Source organism: Urocampus carinirostris, chromosome 20 (assembly GCF_059441175.1).
Source record: "Urocampus carinirostris isolate Australia breed hairy pipefish chromosome 20, RoL_Ucar_1.0, whole genome shotgun sequence".
Taxonomy (NCBI): domain Eukaryota; kingdom Metazoa; phylum Chordata; class Actinopteri; order Syngnathiformes; family Syngnathidae; genus Urocampus; species Urocampus carinirostris.
In genome coordinates this window covers 16,021,116-16,033,930 of record NC_142368.1, presented here as the reverse complement: position 1 = coordinate 16,033,930, position 12,815 = coordinate 16,021,116, and the positions used below count along the sequence as shown (strand labels likewise).

General features: G+C 40.1%; 1 protein-coding gene across 1 annotated transcript in view; it reads left to right on the top strand.

Moving 5' to 3' along the window:
- col12a1b (collagen, type XII, alpha 1b) overlaps positions 1 to 12,815 on the top strand; it is a 138,352-nt gene that overhangs the window by 100,935 nt on the left and 24,602 nt on the right. Inside the window, exons 52-61 of the mRNA XM_088325622.1 lie at positions 530 to 682; positions 761 to 835; positions 4,243 to 4,382; positions 4,469 to 4,592; positions 4,658 to 4,801; positions 6,737 to 6,901; positions 6,979 to 7,017; positions 7,086 to 7,224; positions 8,208 to 8,350; positions 8,425 to 8,534. Coding sequence (XP_088181748.1) covers positions 530 to 682; positions 761 to 835; positions 4,243 to 4,382; positions 4,469 to 4,592; positions 4,658 to 4,801; positions 6,737 to 6,901; positions 6,979 to 7,017; positions 7,086 to 7,224; positions 8,208 to 8,350; positions 8,425 to 8,534 — 1,232 coding nt within the window. The remainder of the gene's footprint in view (positions 1 to 529; positions 683 to 760; positions 836 to 4,242; positions 4,383 to 4,468; positions 4,593 to 4,657; positions 4,802 to 6,736; positions 6,902 to 6,978; positions 7,018 to 7,085; positions 7,225 to 8,207; positions 8,351 to 8,424; positions 8,535 to 12,815) is intronic.

Genomic DNA, 12,815 nt, shown 5'->3' with positions numbered 1-12,815 from the left:
TATAACCATTGCACATTTTATACAATTGCGGCATATATTAGGGGTGGTGTATCTGATGATGAATCAACTTTGTGTTTGTTTATCGTTTTTGGCACAAAATCTCAGTGTTCTCCATTTTCTAATATTCATTTTTGTTACTGTAAAAATAGTAAGATAATAAGATAAATCATAATGCCTTTTTGTGTATTATCTTAATCACTGCTGGTGGTCCAGTGGTTTGGATTGGGCGCTCTGACTGCTGTGGTTTTGATTTTTGTTGAATACAATGTTTAGTGATTTTGGCCAGCGATGTTTTTCAATTGATCAATAATTGCAAAGTTATTGCATGATACGGTAAAACCTCGTATAGTAAATAACACATACAAACACTGTTTACATTTCCAATCTTATCCACTGTATTTTGCGGTATATAAGGCGCACTTTCAAAATTCTGGCCCATTTGAGGTTTTTAGGTGTGCCTTGTATCCGGAGAATCCAGTATGCATGTTGTTTCCCTGCGATGCACTGAAGATATTTCCTTGATCGGCAGCATCGAGCAAAGGTCAACGCGAGATTACCATTCCCGCCGGCCTACCGCAGTACTGTTTTGACGGACTTTCCCCAGATGCCCTCTACAGCGCCACAGTCTTCGTCCAGACGCCCAATCTGGAGGGCCCTGGCGTCAGCGCCAAGGAGAGAACCCGTGAGCAAACCACAAAGTGACACTGCAACCTGTCGGTTATAAATATGTTTTAACACTCTTCATCATTGATTCGCACAGTTGTGAAGCCCACTGCCGCACCAACACTCCCGCCCACTCCAAGTCCACCACCTACTATTCCACCCGCCTGGCCAAGTAAGGCATCTTTGTCATTTTCCTTTTATGCTATGCTACCAGTAAGAAAGGTAATCCCAAACATGCAAATTGTGAGGAAATAGTACTTGTTTTTTAAATACAACCTTTATATATTTCATCAGTATTTTCCGATTATTTTCCGAGATAATTCATTTTAAGGACAGTATTTCTTTGTCATCCTGAGCTGTGATGTCATTGGAGGAACATCATCCCCCTTGCAAGCCATTGTTGGGAGGAATACTTCACGTTCTGTGCCTAATTTTTTTTTTCCGAAAAAAACAAACAAACCTAGAGACATGTGCTGCTCCAACTGATGCTACAACTTCAAAATTAAGCTTCAGCCTGACTCTTAGGGCTCTGGGGATGTTTTCATTCCTCTAAATGGCGTGACTTCAAATGTTCCAAAGTGGACAGGAAGTGAATCTTTTCAGTACTGAATGGACGTAGGCCTTTCATTCAGACTCGGCCCAGCCAGGCGTGGGGTTTTGGCGGCGGCGAAATTGCGAGAGGGAGCACCAGCCAAACTCCTTCTGGAGCGAGCCTGTGCCAGCGCATTAATGGCCGCCACATGTGGTTGCTGCTTCATGAGGGGAGCAGGACCGTAAAAAACACCAGTGGGCTCGTAAAAAAACTAATCCAAGTCGTACAGTACCGCGGTTTCGCTTTCAACTTGGACATTCTTGTCCTGTCGCTTCACTTCTTGGGAAAGTTCACTGCTTCTCCAAAGCATCATGACTGCACCGAGGGACGAAGGCGGGGACATGAAAGTGCAAGCCAGAGATTTTCTCTACTATAAGGCCTTACTTAGACCGTACACAACATACTGATTTTTAGGGAAATCAAGACTCTGCTTCAGAAAATAGATAAACCATGATTTGATTACTTTTGCCTAAACCCTGAACTGTGTTGGTCGTTTTCAGTCCAGGCCCTATGACATTATGACTGTCCTCTAAGATGGACAAAGAAAACACTTGACTTTGCGCTCAAGTCACTTATTGTGCAGTAATTCACCGACACCAGAAGCCTAGGATTCAGATTGTGCCCGAAAACTAATATCAGAGGATGGTTTCAATCCATCGACCTCTGGGTTATGGGCCCAGCACGCTTCCGCTGCGCCACTCTGCTAGGTGTTTTCAATAGTATTAAACAACCATGCTTACCTCAACGCTTCCCTACACTGACCTGGGCCCTACCTGAACACTGACCTTACCTGTACCTTAACACTACCGTGACCCTACTCTAAACATTCTTTATCCCTTATCCTAATCGTTGCCTACCCGTACCGTAAACATAAATATAACCCCTAACCTTACCCGATCATCTGTTCAACCCCTAATCCTGACCCTACCCGACAGTTTTCGTCAACTTTAACTCTAACACTACATTCCTTTTAACACTAAATGTACTTCGTTTCCCCCAAAATCCTGACTGCTTTGCAGATAATGATCATAAAAGTCAGCCAGCCCAAAATATTAAGTACACCCTAACTTGAAAAGGCTATAAGCCGAAGTTTCTGCCTGTGCCTGAAAGAACCTGGTACAGATAGCAGAGGATGGGTTCGGGCCAGCACGCTTCTGCTGCGCCACTCTACTACGTATGGAAATTAAAATTAGCCGAGCCCGCTTACCCTAGCACTTCGCTAAATTAACCCGGCTCCTACCTTAATACTGACCTTTCCCCTAACTTAAACCTACCCTAAACATTTCATATTCCTTATCCAAACCCTTCCCTACCATGACCCTTACTGTAAAAATCAAAATAACCCCTAAACCTACCCTATCCTGTATTACAACCCCTAATCCTGACCCTACCCTCAGTTACCATAATTCTAACACTATAAACACTTAACCTTTAAAAAAAACATTGATCTTGACCTTAAGTTTTTGATCAAAGGAGACTTAATTGTACCAACAATCTTGGCCAAATAGCACAGAGTACAGGCCATGTAGCCAGTGGCCAAATGTGCTGGACTTAAATTCCAGTCTCAATGGAAGTGTAGGTTTAGGTCCCACCACAGCCAGCTGGATCTCAGTTCGAAACATTTTCTTTATGGACCAATCTAATGATTAAGCACTTGTTCTCCAAATAATACCGACGGCTTTCCAGATGCTGATCAGAAAACCCTGCTAACCCAGACCAGAAGCCTAGAATTCTGATTTTGACTTGTCAAAATCATCCTATGCTTTCCGGACCAGGTTGTTTCAGTCACAAGTAAACATTTAGTTTTTTGGTCTTTTCAAATTACTGCTGTACTTTATATGCAAGACGAGCAGGCTTTTCTGATCAGAACCCTAGAATTTTGCTTGTGACTGAAAGAACCTGGTCCAGATAGCAGAGGATGGTTTATATCCATTGACCTGACCTTACCCCAACATTAACCCTGCCCGAACAATTCACTATTTCTAGACCTTCCCTGCTCTTCACTTAGTTACTCTAAACCTAACCCTAACCCTACCTGGTCACATATCCTAACCCTAACCTTACCCTACTTTTTCTGTGACCATGAACCCTAACTGTACATTCCCTTTAACCCTGCGGGGAAAAAAAATGAACTTGAACTTTTCTTTTTAATCCAGGGAGACTTTATATGTACCGATGAATTTTGAGTAGAGTCGTATAGATTTAGGTAGTGTGGCCGAGCGGTCTAAGGCGCTGTATTAAGGCTCCAGTCTCTAAGGAGGCGTGGGTTCAAATCCCACCGCTCCCATGACAATATCATTTTTTAAAATTTTACGTTTTTTTCCACTTGTTTAACTTTACTTTAACTCATAATGAAGCACATTTAACTTGTACCTTTTTTAATACTTATTGTTGTATCATATTGGATCTTTTTTAGTATTTAGATATGTTTATATTTTTAGTTTTTATTACAAATCTTTTTCATTAAATAAATCTAAAAAATAATTTGACAATATTTCTTAAATTGTTCTAAAGTGTTCTTAAATTGATTTTTTATATAAGATAATTTATATAAAGTAAAAAAAGACAAATCCAACTTTAAATCTGAACTCATCCTGTAATTTTTGTTTTCGTATTTCTTTTCATTTTTTTAATTTTTATTTTAATTACTCTCTTTTAGTGCACTCACATCTACCCAGAACCACTATTTTAAACTATTTATGATTATGACATCAGCTAATAAGGATTGTGGAGACGATGTGTTTAAAACAAGGTAAAGTGAATCTCTTTTCTGTTACTGCTATGTATTATATATATTTTTCAAGAAGAACTTTTCTATTCATATAATTTTTATGCTGTTTGCATGCACTTCTTTGGATCGCCAAAATGACAGTATTGTGAGGTTTGTATATTATCTTGCTGTAAAGTTGCATTCACATTGCAACAAGATTTGCCACAGTCAAACATGAAAAACTGTGATTTGACTGGCTGTTTTTTGTGTTGTCTAGTTTGCAAAGGTGCCAAAGCAGATGTGCTGTTCCAGATCGACGGCTCCTGGAGCATCGGCGAAGAGAGCTTTGTCAAAGTCGTGCATTTCGTCTCCAACATGATCGCAACGTTCGACGTCATCGGACCCACTGGAATGCAGGTCGGACATAACGGTTTTATTCAAGCCTTTTTGCGCTACCTTCTGTGTGGTAATAGTTTCCTTTTTCGGGGGGACGATGCACACAGGTGTCATTTGTGCAGTACAGTGATGACGCAAAAACCGAGTTCAAGTTCAACTCATACCAAGATAAAGGCATCGCCATGGCGGCACCTCATCACATCCGTTACAGAGGCGGAAACACCAAAACAGGTTAAACGCACATACAGTAAGTGTTATGTCTAGAAAAACACTAATACCCCGTTAAACCCGGCCAGGAGTGGCCCTGAAGCACACATATGAGAAGGCCTTTACGGTGGAGAACGGCATGAGGAGGAATGTCCCCAAGGTGGTGGTGGTCATCACAGATGGACGTTCGCAAGACGAAGTGAGGAAGAACGCTGCAAGGTTGCAACACGCAGGTAAAATTTGAATCATGTCATCCTCATTTGCAGAACCCAGATTTTTTTTCCAACAATGCTGGGTTGGAGAGAGCCTGATTCTGCAATACAATACATTTCAAACTTGGAAACACATTTAGCAATGCACAGCCCTTTTAGATACGAGATCAGCAGTTTGTGATTCCAACGTACCTTTTTTTCTTCTACTTTTTTCTACTGCAGATTATAAAACACCAGGGAAAAAAAACAAGATAATTTTTTTTTTCAAGTGCAAAGAGTCTATTTTTTCATTTGTTTGATTTGGAGGCAGAGCGCTCGTCTTGGGATCAAGAGATCGCAGTTCTAATCCCGGCTCCTCCGTGTTACATGTCGAAGTGTCCTTGGGCAAGACACTGAATCCCTAATGCCCACAATGAGCAGGTTTGTGCCTTAAATGGCTGTACGGCTGCTATTGGGAAATGTGAAGCACATTGTAAAGCGCTTTGGGAAGTCTTCATTGACTTGAAAAGCGCTATATAAATACAGATAATTTCATTTGTTGTACATTTAATCAGACAAGTCAAGTCATGTTCTATTGTGACGCCTTAATCACAAGGAGTCTCAAAAGGCTGCACAGACCACTGACTATTGCAAACTACAGACTATTATTACACCATCCCCTGATCTAAAACCTACATGAGGGCAAGGAGAAACTCAAAAACATCAACGTGAGAAAAATGAAGAAACCTTGAGAAGGGACCGCACATGAAGTAATCCCCCTTTCAGCATGTCCAGGCTGCAATGGATGTCGCATTAACAAACTTGATTCAGCTATAGGTCTTAAAAATGTAAAAATGTTCTCAAATAGCAGTAAACATTACTGTATGTAACGCTCACTCTTAATTTTCGATTAAAACTTGGTATACATTTCTTTTTTCAATTTCTTGGCTCAAACTAAGCATTGTGAGAAATGTTCAGGGGGGCGGCCGGGTATTAGAGAGCGTTTGAAACCCCCTTTTGTGAAATGGTATGCCATAGCACGACGTTGAGGTGTATTTGACTTCATGTCGCACACATGGGAGTTCAATAAAGTTTACTTGAGCATACACACAAACACACCAGGGCATAGAAGTAAGATCATAAGCCCAAGCTCCATAAAATGTCAATCATATTTTTCATGTTCAGGCCGAGCTTCTTTCCCGCATTTTTTTTGTTCTCCGCCACTGATTCTCTTGAAAAATACGCCAAAACATGAATTAATATATGTAAAACAAAAAAGAAAATATCAACAGTGTCTACTGACAATTGGCATTTAAAAATGGATTGATTCAGCTTCTTCTGCCACTAATGTACACTGTACTTTGGAGCCATCAATATCATTCAAATGAATCAAATTTTGGCTGTTTCTCCTGCGTCAAATCTTTTCTTTTGTACAGTATTTTTTTTAAGGGTCTCGAACTCTATTTTCTTGGGGACTTCTGGAGCTGGAGTCTGGATGAAACTGGGCCAAATCAGGTTTTCTACAAGGAAAGTTCCTGTTCTCAAATATATTTTTTTAATTTGTTACACAGAATAAGATCTAAAAAAAGACATTAACAAATAATGTGAAACTACAAATGAATTAATCTTAAAAAGTATTAATAAATCTGTAATTTGCATAGGCTTACACTTACTGTACATTTGAGTGTATTATTTGACCACAAGATGTTGCTGTATTTTGTTGTGCAACCAAAAACAAGTGCAAGAGGGTCCACAATCTACATAGACTAAAAGTGACCAAAATTTTACGTCCCTATTTCTTCGGGTTTTTGGGAAACCGTAGCAGCAAAATATGGCTGACAATTAGCTCATGATATATAAAATAAATGCAAATTTCTCGGGCAACAGTGCGGCTGGATTGTCGCTGGCGAGGTTTGATTCCATCGTGGCCTTTTATTTTTGTAATTACTCTAAAAAATGTCTTGTACATTGCACAAGGCTACACGGTCTTCGCGGTGGGCGTCGCTGACGTGGACTTCGTAGAGCTGCAGGAGATCGCCAGCAAGCCCAGCGAGAGGCACGTCTTTGTGGTGGACGACTTCGACCACTTTGATACCATCAAAGAGAACCTCGTCTCCTTCATCTGCGAAACAGCCACGTCCAGTAAGTAGGCAAGAGTGCCAGGTTCAACTGTATGGGAAAAAAAAACCCGCCTTTCTCATTTTTTTATTGTCCTGCAGGCTGTCCGCTCATTTTCGTCAACGGCTTCACATCTCCCGGTGAGTTGATGGCGTTTTTGTGAAAGAAACAAACAAAGCTATGACTTCGTTTCGTGGCTCGGTTTCAGGCTTCAGGATGTTGGAAGCCTTCAACTTGACGGAAAAGACGTACGCTCAGGTGCCTGGCGTGTCTATGGAGCCCGGCTCCTTCAACAGCTTTACCGCTTACCGGCTGCATCCCAACGCTTACCTTACTATGCCCAGCAGGTGAGTGCCTTACCCCTACATCATTATTCTAAATTAAATGGAATTAATGGGATCATCCTTTAACCTTCCCTCCCACAACAAAAAGAAAAGATGACTCTTTTGCCCATTTAAATTGTACAGTAACTGTAAGTTATCAGAATTACATTGGAAGTCCCCCGCATTCTTATAGTTAATGTGTTTTTGTTTGAAGTGTTTTTCCCCCCCGATAAAAAATAAAGATTACATGCAAATATTTGCTGTGTGCACCATTCAGTCTACATCCCATGCACGCAATATACCAATGATTCATACTGTTCCTTATAGACAAATATTTCAAACATTTACCATCCGAATGAATGCAAGCTCCTTTAATTCCATACATATGTAAATGACCAGATGTTTGACATAGTTCGGTTGAAAGCTGGAAGGTGTTTTTGTTACCTGGCAACGAGAAAGGCGAATAACAGGAGCTAAAGCAGGAAATGGAAGCTCGTCATTTTTTTATTAAGCAATGAAGCGCTCTGCTGCCAGCTTCTCGTGCTAGAATTTATTTTTTGTGACACTTTCTTGCTCGGACTTCAAGTTGATCTCATTCAATCAGTTATTATCAGAGAAAAATGGACATTGCAACATTTGCGTATGCCATCTCCATGATTATCACACAGACAATTGTGATGAGTTGCTGTACCTTTGGATTGGTTCATTCGAAATTTGGTTTGTTTGTTATTTTTTTATTAGTTTTTGTTTGGAATGTTTGATACCACAGTAGTCATGAATACCACATAGCTAATAATAATAATGATAATAATCCATTGTATTTTGAAGCGCCTTTCAGGACACCCAAGGTCGCTGTACTTATGAGCCAAGTCATTAACTGCCAGCTTAGTTAAATTGAAAATGTAGGAATGATGTATATTTTCATCAATGTTCGTGACATTAAATTTTTGACTTCGAGCGAGATTCACTGTTTAAGTAGACTCAGTTTGATTGTGTTTCGCGGACAGTGAAGTGCACCCTGAGGGTCTCCCGGCCGTCTACACCATAATCCTCATGCTCCGCCTCCTGCCCGATACACCTAACGAAGCTTTTGATGTGTGGCAAGCGGCGAGCCCCGACAACAAACCCGAAACCGGCGTCACCATCAACCGTGAGTGGGCACCAGTTTTTAATTTGGAACGTCGACAAAGGAGACGTCGTTGACGGTGTTTTGCCGGTTCTCAGCATCCAAGCAGACCGTTTCCTTCTACAACACGGACGAGCGTGGCCAGATCCAGCAGGTGACCTTCGATGAGCCTCAAGTTAAGCAGCTCTTCCACGGAAGCTTCCACAAGGTAAACGCGGCTTCTCTCCATCTGTTTAATCATATCTTTAGTCCAGAGCTGCAGCTAACAACTATTCTAATAGTTGACTAGTCACAGACTATTGAAACTAATAAATTACTGTAGTTGATAGTCAGATAATTATTTTTTTCTTAAATTTAGCATGAAGTCTATTCAAACATGTGACATATGGTAGTTAACACAAGAAAAAACATATTTTACTAAACATACTTCGGATTCAATCTAAAACCAATACGTGAATAAACTTTTGTCCATTCTTTTGGGACAGGCAAATAAATTATAAATTAAAATCAAGTCAACATTATTTTATTCCTGTAAACCAAGAAGAGGTGCATTAGCCGCAGTAGAACAGTAAATAAAACATATATTTCGCAAAGTCCTTAACAAAAGTACTTAACGAATCTTAACAGTTTGAAATCAAACGGTTCTAACAACTGACATTTGTTCTTCGGACTGCATGCATTGAATTGTCAGGCAAAGTCTGTCCTAACGCTCAAGCTCTCTTTTGTAGCGAAATATACGCATATCAAATGTACAATGCATCTCATCAAAACCGCATTGGCTTGAACGTTACGTGAATTTTAAGGATGCAAGTCGGTCTCTGTTTTGTTCAAAACGCCAATGTGATCTTTAAGTGCTCGGTTGACACTAAGCTACTGCCATTGTATGCAAGGTGTGCTTTGCAAACTTTGCAAGTAGTGTTTTTAATGACCGTATCCAGGCTAAAATGCTACCGAACTAAAGAAGTTTTGGAACGCGTAGTTGATGTTGACGTCAACATTTTTGATCGTTTAAGTTACCTCTTGGCAGAGACTATTGGCTATTGCTCATGCATGACTCTCAGCAGAAATTATATTCATGTAGAACTGCCTCTTTTTGTTAGAAAAACGTGTCCGGCGATATTCAACAACAATAAACCGCTACTTTAGTCACAATTCTTTAATTTGCCAACTGGAAGAAAGATGCTAAAAACGTGACAACAGTGACTACTCAACTTAAAAGTCTTAGAAGTCTTCATTTTTATAGCAACACCATCTCTCGTCTGTCGGCCTTCTTGGGAGTTCCATGAATGTCTCAGATTCTTATGAAAAAGGGAAAAGGGTTGAGCCTGCCAACGACCGGACGTCATGATTTCGGTGCCCTTTTTCTTCAGCAAGCATGGAATCTCCACAAAACTAGCGGCAATGTTGCGACAAGTCAATTAATTGATATTATCAGCCAATATTTGTGGATGGCGTAAAGGAAATTCATTCATTTTCAGTTCTGGTTCTGTTTAGAGTGTATGATTTTCCCTCCAGAGACCACACACTCATTAATTAGGCTGCTATTTTGCTGTTCAAAGTTCTTTGGTTTAGTTCCAGACAGACATCTGGGAAAAGAGTACTCAATCATCCACGCTTTTAATTCCTTTGTTAAACACGCTAGCTTTGTAAGGTTTGCACGGAATTTAGCATGCTGTCACCAATTTTTGCTGTACTTTCATCGTTCTAACAATACTTATTGCGAGTTAGCACTGCTCAGTGATGTGTGAAGAGGTTTGTATCTGGTGCACAGCAAGATTCTATTGTTTCTGGCTAAGATGTGCGCCAAATCAGAAACTTTGGTTTCACTGTTGCCCTCTGCCACGAGGCAAAGGGAATTGTCATTCTCACTTTGCAGATGCTCAGTACAGTAATACATTACATACTGCTCCTTTTCAATAAAAGTATCAATAGATAGGTAATCCTCCATTATGGAAAAACTCCATTTAGTGAGGAAAACAATCCTGGACAGCTTGATTTTCTGTTAGCTTTCTAATACTATGAGTAATTCTATTGTTTGGGGCTGAGGTGTGCGCCAAATCAGAGTCCTTGGTCTCACTATCACCCTCTGCCATTAGACAAGAGATTTGTTTGCCTCACTTTGCAAATCCTCTGCACAATCATATATGACATTCTGATTGCATTATTGAACTTTAGAATACAATGTGAAAAGTCATCAATTTTGAATAATCAAGTTTATAATTCTTAAGTTTAGAGAGAAACACTTTTACACAGAATAACCATTTATTTTTCCTTGATGACAGTGAGGCACCGCTTCACCTCCTTCCCCTGACTGTATGTCAAACCTGTGTGACACTTTTACCCATGCCAAGTTTTTGGAGATTTTGCCTCATAAATATTGGATATTGCTTGAGGTGCAAAATGCAAATTTTGCCCCGCGAGTTGTAATTCTAAACTTACTATATCAGAATTTGCTCATTTTTGAATTCCATGTTTTTGCCTTTGATTTCTTGGTCCACAATATAAACAGGGTTCGTACAGTTGCTTGAAATCCTTGAATTTTATTGTTGTGTTTTCAAGGTCAGGAAAATGCTTGAAATTTGGGCAGAGTGCTTGAAAATGCGTGCCATTACCATATGTTTTGTCAGTCTTACTCCAGAGACCATGCAATAATTGAATTATCATTTTAAAAAGGTGCGTGAAAATGACGCAGACGCGCCTGCTCTGGTGGCTTGTCATTATGGCGTTGTCATATGAAGCGTCAACTCCCCCTACTGGTCGCACACAAGAAGACAGGTCTATTTAGAAAACCAACTCTTCAGGCTCAGTTCCAAAATTGCCCCTCAGATTTTTTGTGTATTTTAATGATGTATTATCAATAATAATAAAACATTATGCAACAGGGTGGCACGGCAGCTGAGTAATTAGCGCGTCCAGCTACCAGCCTTCCTTTGCAGAGTTTGCATGTTCTCCGTGTTTGCGTGGGTTTCCTCCGGACACTCCAGTTTCCTCCCACATTCAAAAAACATGCATGTCAGGTTAATTGGCCGGTCCAAATTGTCCCTAGGTGTGAATGAGTGAGCGAATTGTCTGTCCCTGTGTGCCCTGCGACTGGCCGGCAACCGGTTCAGGGTGTCCCCGACCCACTGCCCAAAGACAGCTGGGATGGGCTCCAGCAGCCCCATGACCCTACCGAGGATAAGCACTGCAGATAATGGATAACTGCATTATGCAACAATAATTGAAAAAAAACAAAAAACAATGAAATACAATTTAAAATAAATTAAAAAATCAAAATAAGTACAAGTAAAAGAAAAAGATCAGCAGTCTCTAAGATTAAAATATTGAATGCACTCTCCTTCGGACCAATCAATATCATTAAAATGAGTCTAAATTGAGCTAATTTTTTCCGCTTTTCATACATACAGTACTTCCTTTTTTTTTGTCATCCGTATTGAATTCCATTATAACCCAACACCTATAGAGCCCTTTCCTGTGTTTGTAAACAAGTGACGTAGTCAAGCTGCTTGTGCTGAACCAGAATGGCAGAATTCATGTCAGTTTATTGCAGCCCATTGACGCATAAAGATCATAGATAGGAAAAGCTCAAAATAGAACAAATTATGTGCTAGCAGCAAGATAGCGACTTTATTTTAGTCATCAATGTCAACCAAAATACTTTTGGTGCTGGATTTCTTCTTCTTAAGGTACTGGAAAAAATTAAAAGTTGCCCTTGAAAGTGCCTGAAAAGTGCTTGAATTTGGCAATAAAAAGAGTGTATGAACTCTGAATACAAGATTATGAAGTTAAGAAAGAAGGAGGAACTGATTCCCAATGCAGCCTTTATTGTCAACAATAGTAAAGCCTTTCCAGAACCGCACAGTATGGGCTTAGCCCGCCTCGCTGGCGTCCTAGCCTGGAAAGTGTTGGGTCAGCGCACTCAAACAATGACATCAGACGAACCCCTACCCCTGGTTTAGGTTTGAGGGGTGGGCTTCAATTCGCTTATGGTAGCCGACTCGGGAATTTTTGTGGTTGCATTTGCTCGAGTCGCAATTTGGAATCACAGGGGATGTCGAGATTGATTTAAAACACCCTACCCCCCTTTTTCCAGTGCAGATGTATATTGACTCTTATGTTTGGACTTATTTACAATATTAAGGTGAAAATAAGCCAGATACATTTTTGACAACTTGATCATTTAACACACTCAACCTTTCTCCTGGAGCAAACAAGGTAATACTGGAAGCGTACTGAGGGCAAAAAAAAGCGTTCATTGCTTTGCACTTACCGCGCTTACTGTCGTGTTTTTTCCAAAACCTTGCGTCATTTGCGTCTAGGTTAGGCAAACTGGATAAACTAGCTACTGCTAACGGACGATCGTTTGTAAGTTGAATTTGTTCTTAAGTTGCTTCAGTGCTATTTTGTATGTTTATGGATTATATAAGAATGTTTAAGGCTTGTATAAGTGTCCTGTATTGTTTTGTACTAAAAAATAAACATTTCATAA